This window comes from Notolepis coatsorum (genome assembly GCF_963971535.1).
Source record: "Notolepis coatsorum genome assembly, chromosome: 7".
In the NCBI taxonomy this organism is placed as follows: Eukaryota; Metazoa; Chordata; class Actinopteri; order Aulopiformes; family Paralepididae; genus Notolepis; species Notolepis coatsorum.
In genome coordinates, this window is record NC_140171.1 from 122,748,179 (window position 1) to 122,772,755 (window position 24,577).

The 24,577-nt window shown below is 45.1% G+C and overlaps 1 protein-coding gene across 4 annotated transcripts in view; it reads right to left on the minus strand.

Moving 5' to 3' along the window:
- Nucleotides 1-24,577, minus strand: part of ccdc88aa (coiled-coil domain containing 88Aa) — a 62,680-nt gene that overhangs the window by 18,841 nt on the left and 19,262 nt on the right. For all 4 annotated transcript variants that reach the window (XM_084319377.1, XM_084319378.1, XM_084319376.1 and 1 more), the window contains exons 9-22: nucleotides 20,641-20,722; nucleotides 17,563-17,721; nucleotides 15,278-15,424; nucleotides 13,505-13,649; nucleotides 10,128-10,727; nucleotides 9,616-9,821; nucleotides 8,823-9,017; nucleotides 8,502-8,632; nucleotides 8,003-8,144; nucleotides 7,609-7,782; nucleotides 5,584-5,745; nucleotides 5,012-5,289; nucleotides 2,670-2,813; nucleotides 1,056-1,242 (exon numbers count right to left, since the gene is read on the minus strand). In XM_084319377.1, the coding sequence (XP_084175503.1) occupies nucleotides 1,056-1,242; nucleotides 2,670-2,813; nucleotides 5,012-5,289; nucleotides 5,584-5,745; nucleotides 7,609-7,782; nucleotides 8,003-8,144; nucleotides 8,502-8,632; nucleotides 8,823-9,017; nucleotides 9,616-9,821; nucleotides 10,128-10,727; nucleotides 13,505-13,649; nucleotides 15,278-15,424; nucleotides 17,563-17,721; nucleotides 20,641-20,722 (2,752 nt within the window). The remainder of the gene's footprint in view (nucleotides 1-1,055; nucleotides 1,243-2,669; nucleotides 2,814-5,011; nucleotides 5,290-5,583; nucleotides 5,746-7,608; nucleotides 7,783-8,002; nucleotides 8,145-8,501; nucleotides 8,633-8,822; nucleotides 9,018-9,615; nucleotides 9,822-10,127; nucleotides 10,728-13,504; nucleotides 13,650-15,277; nucleotides 15,425-17,562; nucleotides 17,722-20,640; nucleotides 20,723-24,577) is intronic.

Sequence of the window (24,577 nt, forward strand, 5' to 3'; positions counted from 1 at the left end):
AGATTCTCATCTGGACTCTGGAGCATCACGTCAGTTGCTGTGCTCCAGCGAGTGTCCATCCCTACCCAGTGTTGTAGTACTCGAGTCCAAGACTCGGACTCGCATTTGGACTCGGAAGGTGCAGAAGAGGACTCGGACTTGTTAATTGATAAATACAGTTATTTCTATTTTTTCTCCCCCTATTTTTCCGTATTTTTCTCCCATCCCAATTTAGTCGTTATGCCAATTCCCTTCCTGGTCGTTGCGTGCTTTTGCCCCCTACTGTCGGCCTGGGGAGGGAAAAGACTACCACATGTCTTCCTCCGATACATGTGGAGTCAGCCAGCCGCTTCTTTTCACCTGACAGCGAGGACTCTCACCGGGGGAGTGTAACGCGTGGGAGGATCACACTATCTCCCCCAGATCCCTTCCCTGCTGAACAGGCGCCCCGACCGACCAGTAGGAGTCGCTGTTTACAACGACCAGGACACATACCCCACCGGCTTCCCGCCCGCTAACACTGCCAATTGTGTCAGTAGGGACGACTGACCAAGCCGGAGGTACCGCTGACAGCTGGATTCGATCCCAGAGTCTGCGGTGGTAGGCGAGTGCTTAGTCCGCTGCGCTACCCAGCCGCCCTAAATACAGTTATTTCTTTAAACTTTTATTGTAATAAGCCCTAATCATTTGGCCTAAGATATTGATGGCTATATTAACACTGTAACATTATTTAATTTTGTGCAAGGGCAGGTGTGTTCCATCTACATGCGGATTCACGTCGATACCCTCATGTTCAGTACTTAAGATGCCTAAAGAGACTCCCCGAATCGTGCGCTTTGCTTACACAGATTTTACATAAAATTCCAGGAAGAGCAACTGCTAGATGTTCGATATGTAAACAAACTATTGAAGAGAAGACCGGGATAAGTGGACTCAACTGGAGTGGACTCAACCTTGACGGACTCGGACTAGGGTAATAACGGGGACTCGACTCGGACTCCGGCTTTTCTTCTGCGACTCGGACACTGGGGACTCGACCTGGAGATTTAGCGACTCGACTACAACACCGCCCTTACCTCACACTGGTTGGTGTGCTTGGTGGAGGCGATGTCCAGCTGCTGGTACTGCTCCCGCAGCCTGGAGAAGTCCTCCTGCAGCCGGGTGTGCTCCAGCTGGGCTCCGTTCAGCTGGCTCTTCAGCTGCTTGTGGTCGGCGGCCAGCTCCTTGTTGTCCGTCAGCAGCTGGCGGTGCGTCTGGTTCAGCCTGTGAGGGAAGGGTAGGACTCGGTGAGCCGTGCCCACGCCGGGAGGTGTACAGTACGCAGTGTGAATGTAGGGGCGTCTCGGGCCACATCTATGCGAGAGCCTACGTCTCAGGGTTTAGCGTCGATTCGCTTTTCTTTTCTATAATCGTTTGAATTTCTTTAAACGACAATCCATTCAATAAAGTAAAAATGTAGGTTTGCAAATGAGCATTCGTGGTCCATTAGTTTCAATTCATCTCATGTGACCTTTTTATGCCAAGGGTTTTACAATATTTAAACAATGACAAAAACCCACTTCCTGAAATGAGTGAAGTGAACTGAAAGTCAATCTGATCCCAGCCTGGGTGTGTACGTTTATCAGATGTGTGTGTGCGTGCATTTGTGTGTGTGTATGTGTGCGCCAGTGTTGTAGTACTCGAGTCCACGTGACTCGACATGGACTTGAGCACTGATGACTCTGACTTGGACTCGAGCATTGATTGCATTCGGACTCTGAAGGTGCAGACTCGGACTCGGACTTGTTAATTAATAAAGTTTCTTTTTTTGTAATAGGTCCTAATTAGGGATGCTCGATATTGGCTTTTTTACTGATACCGATATCCCGATATTGTCCAACTCTTAATTTCCGATACCGATATCAACCGATACCGATATATGCAGGGTTTCCCCCCCCAAAAAACGGAATAATTTCAGGTAATTAACATTATGCATACTTTTGACAATAAATAAAATCAGAATTTGTTCTTACTTGCTTGCCTGGGTAAATAAAGGTTATAGATTTAAATTTTTTTGAAAACCGATACCGATATTTTCCGATATCACATTTTTATGCCGATATCGGCCGATAATATCGGTAGGCCGATAATATCGGACATCCCTAGTCCTAATCATTTGGCACAAGATGTTGTAAGTAAATAAACTCCCTTTGAAATGGTGACCGCTGTGTCATTTATGTTTAAATGTAGACCTTTTTTTATTTGTATGTCTTTGACTGCCAGAGTGGAGTGGACTCAACCTTGATGACTCAGATTCAGACTTGGACTAGGGTAATGGGGACTCGACTCGGGCTCTTCTTTGGTGACTCAGACTTGGATTTGGACTCGGACACTGGGGACTCGAGACTTGGGCTGAAAAAAAGGTACCGTTGGGTACCGGTATCGATTCCCAGGTAAAAATAAACATTTTCAGGTAGGGGGCCCGAAAAGACCAGATGCAAGCCGCATTTTACAACAAACCTCTGTGAGGCTGCAAAAAATTTAAAAAAATGATAATCGCAAATGTAATCGCAATCGCAATATCTGTCCGAAAAATCCCAAAATTGTGCAGCCCTACTCGAGACTAGACTCGGACTCGAGATTTAGTGACTCAACTACAACACTGGTGTGTGTGCATGTGCATGCGTGTGTGTGTGTGTGTGCCTCCTCACCAGTCCTTCTCCTCTCGGAGCCTGTGGCACTCAGCAGCGGTGGTCCTATGCTGCTCCTTCTCCACAGACATCTTCTCCTGCTCCTCCTTCAGAGCCGTCTCCAGGTTCTCCAGCTTGGACCTCTGCTTCAGCAGGCTGTTGTACCTACACACACGCGCGCGAGTTCCGTTACTTAAGTAAAAGTAGAAATACCCAGATAAATAAGTACTCTGGTAAAAGTAAAAGTCCTCCATTCAAATTCTACTTAAAAGAACACGCCGGGGCACCTGCACACGTTACTGCACTGCAGACCTACGCGGTCGAACCGGGTTCGTCTCCCGAACCCGACGTACATTTGTCTTTCCCCCCCATATCTTCTCCCGACCATCCTCTCTCTCTGCTCTGTCGGTCATGTCTGACCTGAAAAAGCTGTAAAAATGCTAAAAAAAATGAACACGCCAACATTTTGGGAAATTAGCTTACAGTCTTCTCCAGAGAGAGACAAGAATATAGATACCAGTTTCCTCTCTGTGTGTTCAGTAGAAAGCTATCTGGCTGCACGTTAGCCTAGCTTAGCACAATGAATGGAAGCGGACATGGCCGGTTAGCCTAGGCGTTGTCCAACTAACACCTCTCCCGAAGGCTAACCGGCCATGTCCGCTTCCATTCATTGTGCTAAGCTAGGCTAACATCAGTAAACTGATGAAGTATCGGGGGCAGCGTGAGCCTCCCACGCGTTACTCCTTGCTACTGAGAGATCGAGCTGTGCAGGTGAAAAGATGCGACGGCTGCCTCCTCGTGTACCGGAGGGGACACGTGATGCAAGGCTTGGTCCACATTGCAGCCGACCAGTGGGAGGCATGGTCTAGCAACGTTCGAGACAGGGGAGGGAAGAATTGGATAATATGAAATTGGGATGGGAGAAAATTTGAAAAATGGGGAGAAAAAGTTGATTAAAAAAAATAAATGCAGGAGTAAAAGTATAATGTTCCCTAAAATGAAAATGCTCACGTAAAGTACAAGTAGCTCGAAATTGTACTTAAGTACATAACTTGAGTAAAAGTTACTTTCCACCACACACACACACACACACACACACACACACACACACACACACACACACACACACACACACACACACACACACACACACACACACACACACACACACACACACACACACACACACACACACACACACACACACACACACACACACACACACACACACACACACACACACACACACCCTACAGTAGTTACACTCGTGTTTCAATGCAATCGTTATCATCCAATCACGTGAGGAGGACGCATTCACCGGGGCAGGTCGGGACACGATCTGACGTCTGTTATTCTGGATGCAAGTCAGCCACCATGCATTGCACATGGGAGCAAGATTGTGAGGAGATGGAGAGGGGGAGTGAGATAAAAGATCAACACCAATTCATTAACATACAGCCACGGGAGACGTTTAAAAAAGGGATTGTCTGCATTTTTAAGAAGCTTATCTGATTTGTCACAAACCAGGAGGCTTTTAGTCCATTAAACAAGACTAGGCAAGCCTAGTTAAGCCGGACCCGTGTATGTGCCAGTGTGAGACTCACACACGCGTGGTTCAACAGGGTCAGTATGTGTTCCCACAGCCCTATGTTCCCACATTTCTAAGATCTTTCTCAAAATTAGGCCCTATGTTCCCACAGCCCTATGTTCCCACATTTCTAAGATTTCTCAAAAATTAGGCCCTATGTTCCCACAGCCCAATGGTCCCACAGTCCTATGTTCCCGGACGAACCCTCTACTACCAGAGGACAATTGGATAAGAGGAAGGGGGATACAATCAGATACAAATTTATGAAAAAAGGAAATGTGGGAACATAGGGCTGTGGGAACATAGGGCTGTATGGTTCAACAATGGGGAGTCGGTCAATCAGTCAGTAACAGACATGTCCTTGTATAGGGCTGCACCCTCTGGGTCTGGGCAAAGATAACTTGCACCAGCGTTTTGTTTTTTGAGATACTGGCAGAAATATAAGCGAGAGTGTTATAATTTCTCAGCATCTTGGTAAGTATGCTGGATGTATGTGCGGTATGTGGAAGTCAATGGGGGGGCTTAAATATTGCATAGCAACAGAATTTAGAAAGCTTAATTCTCCATAAAGAAAAAAAAGAAGAAGAGATAGCTTCTTTAAAGGGCTACTCCACCCAAAACCAATGTTGTGCTGAGTAGTACCTCTTCTGGCTAACTCAACTGAAGACATTACGAGTCCCAAAACCTCACCCAGCCTTCGACCGACATCGGGGGTGAGTGAACGATCACACGATTCTATAGTTTGGCCGTGTTTATCTCCTTCTCCCCCCCTTACCTGTCCTGCAGCGTGCGGTTATCCAGCTCCAGCGTCCGGTGGACGTTCTTCAGACAGCCGTGCTTTCCCATCAGCACCTCGTACTCGATGGCCTGTCGCTCGTGCAGCGCCGCCAAGCGCTCGTGGTCGCGGAGCAACTGCTCGTGCACGCCGCGCAGCTCCTCGCGCTCCCGCACGGTGCTCTCCCGCTCGCTTTCCACACTGGACCGCTGGCACTGCAGCTGGGCGTTCTGGGCCAGGAGTGAGGCACTCTGGGAATTGAGTGTGGACTTTTCCACCTGGGAGGGGGGGGGGGGGGGCAGCATGGAAATGGCTAATAAAGACACTGTGAAGTGAAACCTTTTTTTCCACCTTGCTACATCTCACACATCTAGATGTATTGTGCAGTTATTTACCAATTCATGCCAAAGAATTGACAAATAAAAAATTTTCTTCTCTATTCCTAGAAAACATGTTTTCACTGACCCACGCTGCATTAGAGTCTTACTACATAAAAATGCCAATCCGATAAAATATGACCACCAGTTTCAAGATGGGCCCTGTACAGAGAGCGGTGCGTGGCACAGTGGTACCTGAAGGGTGGCGTTGTGCGTCTGCAGGGCAGTGTTGTTCTCCTGCAGTGACGCAGTCTGCCTCTGCAGGGCGAGGATCTGAGCCTGTTGGCTCTCACACTGGTTCTCTAGCTGCCTTAGCTGGGCCTGCACAGCCTGACGCTCTGCTTCCAATGTAGCATTCTGCAGGGAGAGGAGAGGAGAGGAGAGGAGAGGAGAGGAGAGGAGAGGAGAGGAGAGGAGAGGAGAGGAGAGGAGAGCAGAGGAGAGGAGAGGAGAGGAGGCGAGAGGAGAGGAGATAGGAGAGGAGGCGAGAGGAGAGGAGAGGAGAGGAGAGGAGAGGAGAGGAGAGGAGACGAGAGGAGACGAGAGGAGAGACGAGAGGAGACGAGAGGAGATGAGAGAAAAAGGCAGAGGGTGATGAGAGAAGAGAGGAGAGGTGCAAGATCAATATACTGTGTGATATGTTCCTTATCTTGTCAATACATTGACACTACTCTGGCCCTACAGGCTGGTCTCTGGTTACTGACGAAATAAAGCACACACAAGAGTTGGGCTGTATTCCAAATGAGCACATTCCCTACTGTTGTTTTCTTCCCTTTAGTGAGCCCTCGGGCGAAGACATTCCTGACAAGTAAACCCTTCTGGGTCTCTGCAAGGGACCACCACCAGTGTATATATCAATTTCCTCTCTGTGTGTTCAGTAAAAACGTCCATTAATTCAGTCGAAAGTTATCCGGCTGCAAGCTAGCCTAGCTTAGCACTAGGGGTGTAACGGTACATAAAAACCACGGTTCGGTACGTACCTCGGTTTTGAAGTCACGGTTCGGTACGAGTTTTCAGTAGAGTGGGGGAAAGTTTGGCTTTCCATGTTCCACTCAGGGGTGATGTAGTGTGCAGTAACTAATTGTACTTGTAGGGCTGTCAACGAATATTCTAAATTGAAATTAATAATCGACTTAATTATTAATCGGAAAAATAATTACAAGTAATCTCTCAGTGTTGTGTGTGGGTTGAACGAAGACCCGGCCCTTTGCGCAAATAATATTTTGGGAATGGGTGAACTTTGGAGTTTAAAAAAAAATTCTGCACGCAAAAAAAGGTTCGGCACGTGCGGTCGTTAGTGGTTAACATACCGTTGTATTCCTTCGGTACACAGCCGTACTGAACCTAAGGTCCAGTTCTGAAACGGTTCGGTACGGATACGTGTACCTTTACACCCCTACTTAGCACAAATTAATGGAAGGAAGCAGATACAGATCAGCTAGACTAGCTTGAAACTCTGGAGGATGTGTCTTGTCTGACTCTGGAGAAGACGGTAACATTTACATTGAGTCATTTAGCTTTATGCTTTTTTAAGCGACTTACAAATTCTGTACAACAAGTCAGTACAACTCTGGCAGCTAAAGGTAACATTGCTCATCAAACAGTGTCGAACTTGAGTGCTACAGTCTTGAGTGCATAGTAGTACAAACATATTAGCATAGTAGGTAGGTAGTAGAGCTGACCTCGAATAGTCGTCTAATGAATCGATCGAAAGGAGCCATAGTTGACTGCCAACCTCTTAGTCGAATGCAACATTTAAAAAAAATTCTTTCCAAAAGCAAAGAGGCCTAAAAGCGTGGCTAATGCTAATGGCGCGCATACGAGAGGCTAACTGCCTAATAAAACGGGCACAGAGGCACTGAAAGAGGATTTCACCCGTCTAATGAACACACTAGACAAATATCAAGATGTATCAGTGGACCAATTGCATGCTTTCGCAGAGGACAAGAAGACTTCAGTCGACTCCTTCATACATTAAGCACCCCCCACAGCCCAAATGGAATTATTTCTTTTTGCATAGTCGACTATCTGCACATTTTGGCCAATAAAAGTCGACTATACAAATCCTTAGTCGGGGACAGGCCTAGTGGGTAGTAATATAGGCAAGGTCGATTACTTAGTAGCAAAGTGGATAATAGTAAAAGAGAGTATGAAGGTTAGTATTATTTTTAATTATTAACGTTTAACGTTGTCATTCTTGCGACAGGCTCAGCCACTCACGTTCCTCTCCACCTCAATGAGGCGGTCCTTGACCCTCAGCAGCTCCTTGGTGGCCTCTTTGCTCTCGCGTTGCCACCCGCTCACCGTCCCGGCCGTGTCCCCGGGAGGGGTGGAGCTCGATGCCGTCCTCTCCTCCTCCTCCCTCTGCTGCAGGGCCTCGTAGTTCATCCTCACCTGTGTGAAGAACAGGGGTCAAAGGTCAAATGAGGATTTGGCTGACTTCGCGCCCCTTCTCGACGTCAAACAAACATTCTACCTAACAGAGGCGTTTGTTTTGCATACAGCCGCTTCAAACATCAATGTCCAAAACTGAAAACCCCACGCTAAACTCCAATGTACTGCGAGTAGTTTTCATTTTTAAAGTGAAACTAAATGTCCCATAAGAGTTACTTACAGTCCTGAGCTCCTGGCGCAGTTGCTGATTGAGGGCAGAGGACTCTTGAAGACGAGCCTCCAGGGCGGCCATCTTGTCCTCTTTGATCTGGAGGGACCTCTTCAGAGACGACTCGAGCTCCGACTCCAGCATCTTGAACCTGCTGCATAGAAGGAGAGTTTTCTAGTACGGCAAACTACACCATTACAGCAGTCTTAATTTCCACCTTTGGTAATCCCCTGGATATATACACTTTGACGACAAAACTCCATTTCTTTCTCCAGGAAATAGAAGTTTAACATCTCATTGCTCGGTTCTTGTTCAAGTGCCAGTCAGAGTTAATAATAATAACAATAATAATAATAATAATAATAATAATAATAATAATAATAATAATAATAATAATAATAATAATAATAATAATAATAATAATAATAATAATAATAATAATAATAATAATAATTTCTTAAATTTATATAGCGCCTTTGTATGGTCCAAGTCCCATGCTGCGTGTGAATACCTGCTGTCCGGTGAGTCCGGGTCAGACTGCGGTGTGTGGTCCCGGCTGAGGAGCCTCATCTCCAGCTCGTGGGCCAGGCGCTCCAGCTCGTTGTCTCTCTGCTGGGTCTTCAGCTTCTCACTCACCAGCTCCTGTGTGGGGGAGAGGTGGTTCCAAGGAGAGTCACAAACAGATGACCGTTTATCTATAGACTATCTATAAATGTAACTATAGAAATTCAAAGTGCACAGGGTCTGATGTTAAGGTCTTCTTAATGCTAAGACCAGCACCCTCTGAGGAGCCTTGAGACAGCACTTGAACCATTTGACTTCATCTCCTCACCTCTCGGAGGGTAAGCAGGGTTCTCTGGTCGATAGCGGCGTGCTTGGCTAGCTCTCTGTTGTCCCTCTCCAGACCTTTGACCCTCTCTGCCGTCTCCCTCAGGCCCTCCACCTCCTTCCCCAGGGAGCGCGCCTCCTTCTCCAGGCTGACCATGCGCACGTTGCTGCTGTCCAAGGTGGTCTCCTGGATCTCCGCCTGGGGAGGACAGGGTAGAACAGGATCATAGTAATCATTTTGATCAACAATTGTTGTGAGCAGCATTAGTAGGGTGCCTTTGTGACTTTACTCCTTACTAAGTGCTGTACTCAGTGGAACAACAGCAAAGCACCAAGTCTGTTTCCAAATACAATCAAACCTTAAAATAGAACCACCAATGAATGAATGATCATTACATTTATACAGCGCTTTTCTAGACACTCAAAGCACTCCCCACAATGTAGGGTGTTAACGGCCTCCTTCACCACCACTGGTAGCACCCAACCTTGGGCTACGCAGGCTCAATGGCTGCCATACACTGGCACCAGGCACACATCACACTACACACAATGGATGAAAGTCTCAGGAGACAGGGATTGATATCAGCCAATTAATAAGGGGAGGGATGATTAGGTGGCCTTGATGTCAGAGACCTGATTGGGAATTTGGCCAGGAATGTTGGGGAACCCCCTACTCTTTGCGATAGACGGCCTGGGTTCTTTAACGACTAAATTCAGTCAGGACCTCGGTTTAGCCAGCACTCCCACTCCAGCACCCTCTGGCTACAGTTGCAGTCCCATCCCCACCGCCGACCAACCTGCTGGCGTAGGCGGCGGTTCTCCTTCTCCAGCCGCCTCTTGTCCCTCTCCAGGGCCGAGCTCTCCTGCTCCAGGCTCTGCTTCTCCACCTCCAGCTGCTCCAGGCGGCGGGAGGAGATGCGCAGCCCCTCCAGGGCCGCCTGCAGGCTCTGGTTCTCCGCCTCCAGCTCCTGCACCTCCGCCTCCAGCCGCTGGAGCTTCCGACCTGCGAGCGTTCGCAGGAGGTTGTGACAAGGGAATGGATGAAGGGACGAGTGAGTGAGTGAACAAGTTAGTGATTAATTGGCTGATTAGTTGATAGATTAACCCTTTCACTACCACACTACCAAATGGTTAACCCTTTCACTGCGACAACACATAAGGTTAACTCTTTCACTGCCACACGGCAAAGGGTTAACCCTTTCACTACCACACTACAGAAGGTTAACCCTTTCACTACCACACGACGGTTAACCCTTTCACTACCACACTACAGACGGTTAACGTATGCTTCCAGACACTTTGAACCTACCGGTGTTGTCAAGGGAAGCCTGGAGGCGTTGGTTCTCCGTGTCCAGGGCCCTGCACTTGGCCTCCAGCCTCTCTGCTTGTTTAGAGGCATACCAGGAGCGGGCGTGCAGGCCCACCACCATGCCGTCACGGTGGGGGCTGCTGCCCTTAGAGCCAGGGGAACGACCTCGAGGACCGACCGTGCGCCGAAGACCTCTATCGCCGCTCCCCAGGACCTCCAGGTCAGAGGTGAGCTCCTTCCGACGCTCTCCGCTCTCCCCTTCCTCAAGCTGTCCTTTCTCCTGATCCAGGAGGTCTGGAAGTTCTTTGAGGTGGGTCTCGCTCTCCACCCCCCCGACCACCTCGTCCGAATGTAGTCCGTTGAGCAACGTGTTGGTGCCGTTCTCCAACGCCGTGTAGCAGCTCTGGATCTCCGAGGGTTGGTCCGTGGAGGAGGTGCAGTTGTTCACGCGGTAGTGGCTGTGGTTGTGCTGTGGACCGCTGGCGATGGAGGCGGCTCTCAGCTCCTCAACGCTCCTCAGCAGGAGCCGGTTCTCCTTCTCCAGCCTCAGCACATGGCTGCGGGTCCTCTCACTCACCTCCTCGCTCAGGGACTGCTGGCCTGCGCACAACCACGTAGAAGACCATGGTCAATGGTCAATATCTAATGATAATAATAATCCATTCATTTCTTGAATTAATGATAATAGGCCGTCCATCCAAAACAGGTCAAAACTCAAGGGCTCACTGAATGGAAGCATTTACTGAACACAAGCAAGTGATACAATAATTACATCTTAAAAGGATGATGGATAACATGTATTTTAGTCCTACAGTTCTATTAACACATTGAGTGCCACCGACGACTTTAGTCGTCTTAACTCGCCATTAGCAATATCCATAAAATTTTCATCCATCCAGCCTGACGTTATCATTGGGAATGGCTCTGAGGTCGAAAAGGGCAAATACCGCCGCCTATCGTCTCCCGGATGGTATTGCACATCATTGGATTGGATTGGCTGGGACTGTGCATCAAAAAAAGAAGTCCGGTCCAGGTTTTACTTCTGGGGCATGCATCTGGATACTATTGCATTGACTGAGGGGACTGAAAGGAGTGTCGATTATCTGTTTCGGAGTATAACGTTGGATCAATAAACGCGATCGATATTTGGAATGGAGATCAGGAATTGGATTAATCTTTTTTCAGAACATCTGATGTGAGGTAAGGACTCTATGTTGCCAGTTTTGGGTTAATCAGATGTTTTTTTCACAGCGATCACAACGTGTGTGTGTGTGTGTGTGTGCGTAACGTTAACGGCTAAGCACGGCATGGATAATCGATTTTTCAGCCCGCTTCTCTAGCGTGCATAAGTACACATACTATCGATAATCTAGCGTTTATTTGAAAACTATTCATAAATCAGCCGAAAAATGACAACGTGTAGAGCTATTATCGCGGAATTTCTCTGAAATTACTATAACTCTCAGAAACTATACTCGTATTCAAAACGGTATAAAACTGAAATGTACCAATGAAAAAACAATCAGTTTCGTACATGTTGACTGCAAGCAAGTCATTGATAAGCGAGGGGTGTTTTAGACCCATAGCCATAATTTAAGATATAGTTTAAGCCTTCGCAAATTTCCCAGACCTCCCATTGACTAAAGCGCTGGCACGGAAGGGGTTATTCTAAGCATAGGGGCGTGGCTCTCAATGTGTTAACACTTTGGTTGCCACTTGTTAACATGGTAAAACGTGGTTGAATGCCAGCACCCACTTCAATGATAGCGTTGTGAACGCATAATCTCTGTCTTAAATTATGGCTATGTGCCTAATCTGCCCGTCGTTTATCAATGACTTGTTTGTAGTCAACATTGTCGAAACGGATTGTTTTTTTTAATCGGTTAATTTCCGTTTTATAGCATTTTGAAAAGCCCTCGTTTTTCAGGAAAATATATAGATTCCGTGATAAACAGCATTTACTCGAATATTCTGGCATACACAAAAAACGTTGTAATTTTTCAAATAAACGCTAGATTATCGATAGTATATGTGTACTTACCGGTATGCACGCTATATAAGCAATCTGAAAAATATATTCTCTCATTTCCTGATCAGCGCGCACACACACACACACACATAGGGCACACGCTGATATATAGGTCAAAACAGATCCGATTACCCCAAGACTGGTAAAATAAATTGCTTACCTCAGATCAGATGTTCTCCAAAAAGATTATTCCAATTCCTGATCGCCATTCCACATATCGATCGCGTTTATTGATTCAGCGTTGGGTACTGTAAATATGTATTCCACGTTGTTTTGCGGCTCTGCGATCACTTGGATCCTTCAGTTGGGGTGCAGTTACACAGGGAGAGACGATAGGGGGCGGTATTTTCCCAATGGAGCTCAGAGAGAGTCTGCAGCACTAACGTGAGGCTCGATTGATGAAATATGAATTCAAATCGCTAATAAAAAAAAATACGACAAACAAACGCTACATAGCGTTGCTGGCATTCAACTGGCGGCATGAACTAACGACAAAACGCGTCCGTGGCACTCAGTGTTAAAAGGGGAATGCCACCCAATTTTTCTTCCTGTGCCCCAGGACAGTTCAGTCAGTATTTTGTGATCATGCACCACTAAAGCTAGAAATCAGAGAGTGAACCCTCCAGTCGGCTCCATAGACAGTGAATGGGGCTCTGACTTCATGAGGCCATAGCATGTTTTGTGTCAGCTCTTACACTAAGAAATGAGGTTTATATTCTAGCATTGGTCTGAAACAGAATTAAAACCTCATTTGGGTGTATGAAAATCCAGACTCAAAACCTACCTGTTCTCCCAAGCATACAACCTTCCCTACCCATGACCACCCTCCTCCAACCTACCACCTCGCTTTCCCCTTCCCTACTTTCTCTCCATCTCCCCCCCGCCCCCTCCCTCCCCTCCCCTCGGTGTCCTTACTTCCCTGATTGTTCCCCTACTGGCTTTTGTATTTGTTGCTTGTTACTCCATGGTTTTATGTCTTGTGTATTCATACTGTTGCTTGTTCCCTGTGGTTCTATGTTTTTCTGTTCTTTGTTTTGCTTATTGTCAGCGTCTTTGGGTTCTTGAAAAGCGCTATATAAATAAAATTAATGATTATTATTGTTAATATGAGCTCAGACAAACACTTTATGGCCTAATAAAGTCAGAGCCCCAATCATTGTCAATGGAGCAGCCCCAGATTTTACACCCCTCACTGTAGGGTTCTCCCTCCAATTTCTAGCTGTGGGAAAAAAGCGGCGCGTGTTCACAAATACAGACACAATTGCCCCGGGGCAGAACACATGTTAACCCTTAAAGTGGGTGGCATTCCATTTTAATGGAACCCTTCCGTCCCTTCCCCAGATCTGACCCTGGGAGTTGTCGGTGGTCATGGACAGCTGCTCCAGCTCCCAGCCCAGGTGTTGGGACTCCTCCATGCTCCTCCTCTGGGACAGACACAGAGTGAGGTTCTCCTCCTGCAGCTCCTCCACACGCTTCCGGTCCACCTCCTTCTCCTAGAGGGGAAGATGGCGGAGAAGACGGTGAAAGGATTTTAAGAAATCGGGAAAAGACCGGCACATTAATGACCTCAGATTCAGCCTGAGTCTTTCTCTTATTTCTAATGTAAGCCACTGCATTTGTGACAACAGGACTGTGGGATACTATCTCACATTATGATTTAGACCCTTTATGCAAAGCAGTACATGTCATGCAAAGTGTTCGCAGTCACCTCACATCTCTTATCTTCTCATTACTAGTCTATTCATGATATTCCATTACACCACACAATCCTGGCCACACCAAGGTGTTTGTAATCTAACAGCCAATATAAACAGTCAATGTACTGGCAGAAAAAGTATTGAGAATACTACCAATTCTCAATTATTTGGACGGCAACTTCCCTTCAACAGATTTATCTCAGACAAGTTAAGTTTTAGAGCAAACTCCTGCATCTAAATATATTTTCATATATATTTCATATCATCTTAAGCATTTAATGTTGTTCTGTTGCAATTTTTTTTATTTGAATGTATGGGAAAGTGCGTCCATTTTTCTTTCCATGATGTCTGGTTCAGAGCCGGTTAGGAGGATCCTCAGTATCATAGCGCTTCTATAATGGGATCCATTCCAAAATGGCTGCCAATTGAGACAGTTTGGCTTTGAGGTCGGATTTATATTTGTTAACGAGACAACTTAAGGATTCTAAAAATGTATGTCTTATTAAATCTTCCGGCTGGTGCATGGCTGGTGGCCCTTGGCTACTAGACTAAAAGGGAAGATTCCACCCAAACTCTTTCTTTATGTGTTTCAGAGGTCCTATAAATATGATAATCTGGTAAGAAGAGCACCAGCTGCCCTGAACTCTGATCCTATGAAACAATGAATCCATTGGATCCAGTTCTTCCCGTGTCTGTGTCTCTCTCTGACCTGCTCCAGGCCGTGTCTGTGTCTCTCTCTGACCTGCTCCAGGCCGTGTCTGTGTCTCTCTCTGACCTGCTCCAGGCCGTGTCTCTCTCTGACCTCTGCTCCAGGCCGTGTCTGTGTCTCTCTCTGACCTCTGCTCCAGGCCGTGTCTGTGTCTCTCTCTGACCTCTGCTCCAGGCCGTGTCTGTGTCTCTCTCTGACCTCTGCTCCAGGCCGTGTCTGTGTCTCTCTCTGACCTCTGCTCCAGGTCGTGTCTGTGTCTCTCTCTGACCTCTGCTCCAGGCCGTGTCTGTGTCTCTCTCTGACCTCTGCTCCAGGCCGTGTCTGTGTCTCTCTCTGACCTCTGCTCCAGGCCGTGTCTGTGTCTCTCTCTGACCTCTGCTCCAGGCCGTGTCTCTCTCTGACCTCTGCTCCAGGCCGTGTCTGTGTCTCTCTCTGACCTCTGCTCCAGGCCGTGTCTCTCTCTGACCTGCTCCAGGCCGTGTCTGTGTCTATCTCTATATCTGATATGTCATAAATGTCTAGATGCAACTGTATGTCATGTATGTCATATATGTTATGATGAATTGAAAATGGGGGACCTTGATGTAAACAAGACGAAAGTCTTTCTCTGGTCTGCAATCCTTAACAATTGTGTGTATTGAGCCGTACTGTATTGTACCCATTCTGCAATCTGTTAATAACATTTTCAATCAATCAATCAATCAATCAATCTGACCTGCTCCAGGTCGTGGACCCGGGCCTTCAGCAGCAGGCTGTTCTTCTCTAGCTGGTGGAGCTTATCGGAGCGCGCCCTCCACCCCGCCACCTGGTCCTCCAGCACTGCCTTGGTCTCCTGCAGCACCTGATTGTCCTCCTTCAGTTCCTGAGACACACAGAAACACACACACACAAGCACTGTTGGTTTGTATAAAACACAATTTATCCTTTAACCCTTTTACTACCACACTACCAAAGGGTTAACCCTTTCACTGAGACAATACAGAAGGTTAACCTCTTCCACCCGTGCAGTCCATCGGCGGACCGCAAATTACATCACGTCATAAATCAATCTGTCTAGACTGTCTGACAAAAGTATCGTTTTATTTTTCAAACATATTAAAGTATAAACATCATAACCATGTCACAATCACAACAGCAGTTATAATGTATATTATCATCAATACGTTAGTTTACCAATAGGTTAAAGATTTTCGTTTTTCTATTGTTTTGGTCGCGAAAGTCGACCTTTTGGAAAATTTGAACGTCGGTAATTGTACCGAGAGCTTTCGATGAGTGTTGGAATTTTTTCGAACGACACTTCCCAAAAGGCCTCTATGGGGCTTCAAGCAAATTACTTCTGTATGCATTTTTTTAATATCTCTTATTACTCGGGATAATAAACCACAAAACGTAACGTCACGGTGACCAATCGCAGCCACTCTTATTGTCTGGGACCAAATACGGCCACGCCCCATTCCCAGTAAAAAGTGGGAATCTCTAGAATGGGTTTCGGGCGACGGTGTATACGGAAGTGACTCTAAAGGTGACGATAGACAACACTTTCTGTTGTCAGTAGATGGCAGCATTGGTTTAAAATTAAAATGTGAAAATGTTGAAAACTACAACAATACACTTCCCAAGATCCTTAGCACAGGTCACAGGGATGTGTCTATTCTTCGACGTGATCTGAACAGCAGTAAACTATTACTGCGGCCTCAGTATAGCGACCGCGAATGGTAAACTAATTATCTTAACAAAAGTGCGCTGGTAGCGTTACATATGTTGTCTAAAGGGGGACATATGGTACAATTAAAGATTTGAATGATAATCGGCATATAAAGGACAACATAAAGCATCGTTAATAACCTCAATGAAAACGGTAATATTCGCTATTGTTATGAAAATGTGATAGAATCCTATAAAAATGTGGACGCATTTGGTTTACGTTCCGTTAATGTTAGTGGCATATATGGGAGCGCAGTTAGTTTGTCTCCCCTATTTCTAGCATGTAGCAACAATCAGATTTGAAATTTGTTTCAAAATGGTGGCACCCTGGCAAAAATAAAAAAGCTACTGTACATACAGTAGATTTAATTATATGTTCTTATGCACGCCTGGTGATACTAAATCCAAATTGAACTCGGGCAATTGAAATATAAGATTTGGCACAATCCATAAATGTGCGAATTGGCTATAATAAGGTAATTTATAAGCCTGCTATTCTATATTTTATAATAATATTTCAAATTGCATTGGTCCGGATGGCAGAATTCAGTACTGTATCTACAGAACCTTCTGTTTAATCATCTTCCCTTTATTAATTTCCTTAGATTTGTAGATCATTTGTAGATTTGTACACATGATCTCAAGAAGGTACTGAACGAGATCAGTGGCAGTTTTTCCATGTCTGGTCATTTTTAGCATGGTGTTATTCACTGTCAAAGATGCAAAGAAAAATCATAATTCATATTCTCCTTTGTTTCATTACAATTTAAGCAAGCCTAGTAATAGACACAATATTTCCGACATTGGGAATACATTCACTGAGGTCCATAGATGTCCCTAGATACCAAGAACATGCAAATGGACCTTGTAGAAGTGGAGCAATATTTCATTTACTTAGGTATGTATTTTAGGCGGATTTTCAGAAAATAGGGCTCCGGGCTTAAGAGGTTAACCCTTTCACTGCCACACATGACAATGGGTTAACACTTTTACAGACACACTACAGAAGGTTAACCCTTTCACTACCACACTACAGACTAACCGTCTGTAGTGTGGTAGTGAAAGGGTTAATAACTACATACAAAAGACAAGAGATTAAAAAAACAACAACAACATATGTTCCTTTTTCATGATAGTGTTTACATTTTTCTATTTTGTTTCTTTCAGAGGAGCAAATGAATCCCCAAACCCAGACTTCTGGATATGAAATATCTACACAGCATCGCTAATACACATATACATTCCCCGGGGGATTTACAGCATTCCCATGTATATTGTTTTGCAGGGATTAATGACCTCCACTTTGGTCCTGTAGAACTCCATGTGGTGCAGCTTGTCCCGGTAGCGGCCCACTTCGCTCTCCAGCTTGTCCGTCCTAATGGCCCTCTCTCTCAGGGCGTCCAGCTCGTCACGGTACGCCCGGGCTGCCCGTGCCTCCGCCAGCAGCTGGCCATTCTGGTAGAAGCAGAGAGAGAGAGGGAAGGGCTTATAGAAACGTGTCTGTGTGTGTGTGTACAGTATTTGTGTGTGTGTGTCTGTGTTCAAGATCTAAGTACTATGGAATTATTACTCTCCACATGTCTCCACAGCATACAATTATTCTAAAGGCAATAGTGACAACACAATATAAAACAGGTGCTATAGATACGATTTTATTATGTAGAGTTGTTACGGATGCCGTCACTTTATGTATGGGGATTTCTGTTATGCGTGTTATGTATGTAGGCATGTCTGGTTTTGGTTGTTTTGTCTTCGGTCTCCCCCCTGTTTTCTCGATATATTTTTCTCAGATGTTCCCCTGACTTCAGTCACTATCACCACCTGATTGCAACCAACAACAAGTGACTGATTTCACTTTGCGGATGTCTGTACAGAACCTGTGAGTATTATCTGGCTTCGGGGTGAGCAGATATGGAGAACTCCAGGGGCTAGAGCTTGGCTTGGCCAAGCCATGCAGGTACTCTACCTTCCATTCCATAATACTCTGAGCAGCAGAGACTCTCCTTAGCGACCCTACAAGCCACATGCAGCCGCTCTTTAAACCTGCACACATAGGACAACACACCTCTCTCCGGAGGTTTGTTGTGCAGAGTCTCTCCCATAAGCGGATCCTTTAACACCCTCAAAGGGCCTCTTACTGAATAACCAAACACAAGTTCAGCTGGGCTAAAACCTAGTGACTCCTGAACTGTTTCTCGAACTGTTAGGGGAGCTAGGGGAACGCCTTCATCCCAGTCTCTACCGCTCTCCATGCAACACTTGCATTCAAAATCCATCCGTGATTTCCACCTCCGCATCAGCACATCATTTTCAACTAAATACGCCACTTCCTTGTTTCTAGCTATCTCTGGAGCAAGAGCAGTAGCAAAACATGTGGCTAATCGGCAGATCTGTGTAGAGTAACGTATAGTACACATTGATCTGTGTAGTAACATATAGTACACATTGATCTGTGTAGAGTAACGTATAGTACACATTAATCTGTGTAGTAGTAACATATAGTACACATTGATCTGTGTAGAGTAACGTATAGTACACATTAATCTGTGTAGTAGTAACGTATAGTACATATTGATCTGTGTAGTAACGTATAGTACACATTGATCTGTGTAGTAACATATAGTACACATTGATCTGTGTAGTAACGTATAGTACACATTGATCTGTGTAGTAACGTATAGTACACATTGATCTGTGTAGTAACGTATAGTACACATTGATCTGTGTAGTAACGCATAGTACACATTGATCTGTGTAGTAATGTATAGTACACATTAATCTGTGTAGTAATGTATAGTACACATTAATCTGTGTAGTAACGTATAGTACACATTGATCTGTGTAGTAACGTATAGTACACATTAATCTGTGTAGTAACGTATAGTACACATTGATCTGTGTAGTAACGTATAGTACACATTGATCTGTGTAGTAACGTATAGTACACATTGATCTGTGTAGAGTAACATATAGTACACATTGATCTGTGTAGTAACGTATAGTACACATCGATCTGTGTAGTAACGTATAGTACACATTGATCTGTGTAGTAACGTATAGTACACATTGATCTGCGTAGTAACGTATAGTACACATTGATCTGTGTAGTAACGTATAGTACACATTAATCTGTGTAGTAACGTATAGTACACATTGATCTGTGTAGTAACGTATAGTACACATTAATCTGTGTAGTAACGTATAGTACACATTGATCTGTGTAGTAACGTATAGTACACATTGATCTGTGTAGAGTAACATATAGTACACATTGATCTGTGTAGTAACGTATAGTACACATTGATCTGTGTAGTAACGTATAGTACACATTGATCTGCGTAGTAACGTATAGTACACATTGATCTGCGTAGTAACGTATAGTACACATTAATCTGTGTAGTAACGTATAGTACACATTGATCTGTGTAGTAACGTATAGTACACATTGATCTGTGTAGTAACGTATAGTACACATTAATCTGTGTAGTAACGTATAGTACACATTGATCTGTGTAGTAACGTATAGTACACATTGATCTGTGTAGTAACGTATAGTACACATTAATCTGTGTAGTAACGTATAGTACACATTAATCTGTGTAGTAATGTATAGTACACATTGATCTGTGTAATCTCTTGGTGCAGAACGGGGGCAGGATGAGGTCACTGTGTGTCAGGATGAGGTCACTGTGTGTCACTGACTATTGGGAGGAGGGGGAGTAGACGGGGCCTGAGACCCCCAGAGTTTGATTCGACTTTATATACATAATACAATACAGTATTTATAAAGTGGTGAGGTAAGAATTAGTCAGGGCTTGAAGGCGAATGTTAGTTAGTCGAATGAGAGAATGCAGGAGAAGAACATTCGTGAAGACCAAGATATGTCCAGCATGTTTATAATTGCATTTTTTTTTAACTCTCTATCTTTTCATTTAGTTTTAAATAGGATAAGATATTCCTTTATTGATCCCCTTGGGGAAATTCAGGCATCACAGCACAGGGGAGGCGGGAGGGGAGGTACAGGTATGGGCAGGGTGATAGAAGAAAGACATAAATATACAATAAATACAATTAAATCTGAATACAGTATACACAAGGTGCAGATGAGGATCTGTACCATATTGGTCATAATATATGTTAATAGTCCGTGCGGAAATCTACTGTGTCGTATTGTGACAACAACATACTTGACCGATCTCAAGCTCTGCCCTCTTTTCTTGATCCTCCAATCACAACAGTTGCTTCTCTCGGACAAACAAACAGACAGTTGTGATTGGAGGATCAAGAAAAGAGGGCTGGTTTGAGGGGTCTGCACACAGGGCTACTGTAGATCTACTTGGGGTTCCTTGATATGGAGCTTTATTCTCCACTGACCTCCTGCTGGAGCCTCTTCAGCTCCCCCTCCATGTTCTCCTGCTCCTGTCTGCAGTCCAGCACCTGCTCACTCTTCTCCTCCCTGTAGAGGAGGAACAGAGGATGAAGGAGGAGGAACAGAGGATGACGGAGGAGGAAGATGATGGAGGAGGAGGAACAGAGGATGAAGGAGGAGGAACAGAGGATGAAGGAGGAGGAAGAGGATGGAGGAGGAACAGAGGATGGAGGAGGAACAGAGGATGAAGATGGAGGAACAGAGGATGAAGATGGAGGAACAGAGGATGAAGATGGAGGAACAGAGGATGAAGGAGGAGGAACAGAGGAGGAGGAACAGAGGAGGAGGAAGAGGATGGAGGAGGAACAGGAACAGAGGATGGAGGAGGAGGAACAGAGGAGGAGGAACAGAGGAGGAGGAACAGAGGATGGAGGAGGAGGAACAGAGGATGGAGGAGGAACAGAGGATGAAGGAGGAGGAACAGAGGAGGAGGAACAGAGGATGAAGGAGGGGGAATAGAGGATGGAAGAGGAGGAACAGAGGATGAAGGAGGGGGAATAGAGGATGGAAGAGGAGGAACAGAGGAGGAGGAACAGAGGATGAAGGAGGAGGAACAGAGGAGGAGGAAGAAGAGGAGGAGTGGGAAGACAGAGGGAGGGTTGTGGTACTGTAGGTTGGTATACATATCCACATTACAAAAGTATAAACACAGTCACACACACTTATCATTCAAGCCCAATACAGAGGTTGTTAGTGATATTTGGGTAAATGTTTTACAAACTGAATCATACAGTATGATAGATAGGTCTACTTCATAGCCATCACCACCCACGCACAGCTGCACGCACCACACACACACACACACACACACACACACACACACACACACACACACACACACACACACACACACACACACACACACACACACACACACACACACACACACACACACACACACACACACACACACACACACACACACACACACACACACACACACACACACACACACACACACACACACACACACACACACACACACACACACACACACAATCTCCTGAATCCTCTCCACAGCCATCAGCTTGGCAGCCTATTTCCTAGTTTCATGCGTGACTTTGTAATCTCCTATGGGGGAAGAATCAGTTTAATGACAGGAAGTAAGTAGGCAGTTCTATCGAGAGCTATTATTAAATTTCTACTACGCAAACACAGAGAGGTGCTGTTCAATGCCGTTTTTTCTTTCCAAAAGCGCACAGTCATGCAGTACTTGATGGCTTTATGTGATAGTGTGTATTCCCTGGAGCAAGAGACAGCATATCTCAACAGAGAGAGAGAGAGAACGGTAGCAGAACAGAGATGGGAACGGAAAGCAGAGATGGAGACATGAGATTGAGGGCTTGTTCAGATTAGGGTTAGCAGCAATGCTGGTGGTGTGGTCGCATGTGTGTGTGTGTGTATGCGCACGTGCATTTGTGTGGGGTGTGCATAGAAAGGCAAAGCCAATGTGGGTCAATGGCAGTACAAGGCCATGGATCTCGCCAAGGCAGGCAGTAATGTGGGCCAGACTTCCCCCAGGCATCTTATACTGTAGTCTCTCTCTCTCTCTTCTCTCTCTCTCTCTCTCTCTCTCTCTCTCTCTCTCTCTCTCTCTCTCTCTCTCTCTCTCTCTCTCTCTCTCTCTCTCTCTCTCTCTCTCTCTCTCTCTCTCTCTCTCTCTCTCTCTCTCTCTCTCTCTCTCTCTCTCTCTCTCTCTCTCTCTCTCTCTCTCTCTCTCTCTCTCTCTCTCTCTCTCTCTCTCTCTCTTTCAATAGCAAAGTATGACTTTACTTTCAACTAAATAATTTTTGTTTGGAACATGAGACCTCTAGACTCTAGTCTAGAGCAGGGGTTCCCAAACTTTTCACGCCAGGGCCCAGAAAATAAGGCGTCAGAGAGCCGCGGCCCAATGCACATCGTCTGGCTTTTTTTTTCTTTTTTTGCCATGCGACCGATTTTTTAAGCCAAATATCACTTCAATCCTATTAAGTTAGTTCAAGTTAGTTATTCATTTATATGTGCTATTTATGAGAGGGCTAACTTGTTGCAAAATAATAATGATAATAATAATAGCCTCATTAAAATACTATTGTTGCTTCGGTTGTTTTCAGCGTTTTATGTGCATAATCTGTTATTTAGTTTGAAATGTTCGTTGAAATAAGTAGATTTTTCGTTTTTGTTTATTTATTAAGTTAATATAAAACCATATAGTCACATTTTAGAATACAATTAGAAACACTGTCCTGGCCTGCTTCTAAGTTCAGTGGCCTGACAAAAAAAAAAAAAAAAAAAAAAAAAAATTTAATTTTTTTTAATTTTTTTTTAATTTTTTTAAAATCATCTCGCGGCCCACCCGTGGCTGCTCGCGGCCCACCTTTGGGTCGCGACCCCGACTTTGGGAACCACTGGCTAGAGGATAGAAAGGTGGGCAGTGCTATGTGGTTCACTTAGATCTCTATTGGGGCAGTAATTCAACTAGAGAGAAACAGGTAGTGAAGTACAAAATACACTGACTAAGGTCACTGACAGAAGAGTGGCTCGTTTTCTATTGGAAATGTGACCTAGCATTATATACTGCAATGCCTTTAAAAAGGGACTCGAAATGCAAAACAATGCTGATTTAGTATGCACATTAAATGTTTAACACATATCCCAAAACTCTAACAACTCTAACACAGTTTTGAAACACATTAATTTAGTTTGGCAGCTATTGAGAGTTAACCCGTTTTAAACAGGTTTAAACAGTTTTAAAACTGTTCAGAGTTTAGGGATGTGTGATATTATGCATGCAATAGACCTCTCACGTATCTTTGTAATTTTGAAAAGCCCAGAGTCCTTTCTTTACCGCCTGTGGAGAAAGTTCCATTTCCATTCCTGTTTACCAGTAACATTGTCCTGGATACTGCATGTGGGGAAATTGCGTTTCACCAAAGAATTTTAAGTGTAGTTAAAGTTAAGATTTTTAAAAGCCAAATTGCTAACGCTGGTGAGCTGATCTGTAATGCTAAGCTAGTTTTGGCTTAGCGATTTTAACTGCCGCTTCAAAATATAAAAGATCCCCTGCCTTATCAGAGTGAGAAATGTCTATTAGAAGGCTTTGCTCATGGTAACCACAGTCGAAGCTGGGAGTGATGTATTAATAGTCCATTCATTGTCCTAAAGCTGCAGGAGACCCAGGAAAGACAGCATCAGCCGGAAATATGTCCCTGCCCTGCAGAAGCTAACCGCAGTAGCTACAATTATTTTCAAAACTTGAATTATAAGTGAAATTGAACTTCTCAATATCCGTTTTATGTTGTGACAAAGTTGCAGTAACTACAAAATCACTGGATAGTCTTTACTTTAAGGCCATTTCTCTCAGTTTCACTGTGTGCGTAGTCACTGCGGTTAGCTTCTGCAGGGCGGTATAGTTACTGCGGTTAGCTTCTGCAGGGCAGTGTAGTTACTGCGGTTAGCTTCTGCAGGGCAGTATAGTTACTGCAGTTAGCTTCTGCAGGGCAGTATAGTTACTGTGGTTAGCTTCTGCAGGGCAGTATAGTTACTGCAGTTAGCTTCTGCAGGGCAGTATAGTTACTGCGGTTAGCTTCTGCAGGGCAGTGTAGTTACTGCGGTTAGCTTCTGCAGGGCAGTATAGTCACTGCGGTTAGCTTCTGCAGGGCAGTATAGTTACTGCGGTTAGCTTCTGCAGGGCAGTGTAGTTACTGCGGTTAGCTTCTGCAGGGCAGTATAGTCACTGCGGTTAGCTTCTGCAGGGCAGTATAGTTACTGCGGTTAGCTTCTGCAGGGCAGTGTAGTTACTGCGGTTAGCTTCTGCAGGGCGGTGTAGTTACTGCGGTTAGCTTCTGCAGGGCAGTGTAGTTACTGCGGTTAGCTTCTGCAGGGCAGTATAGTCACTGCGGT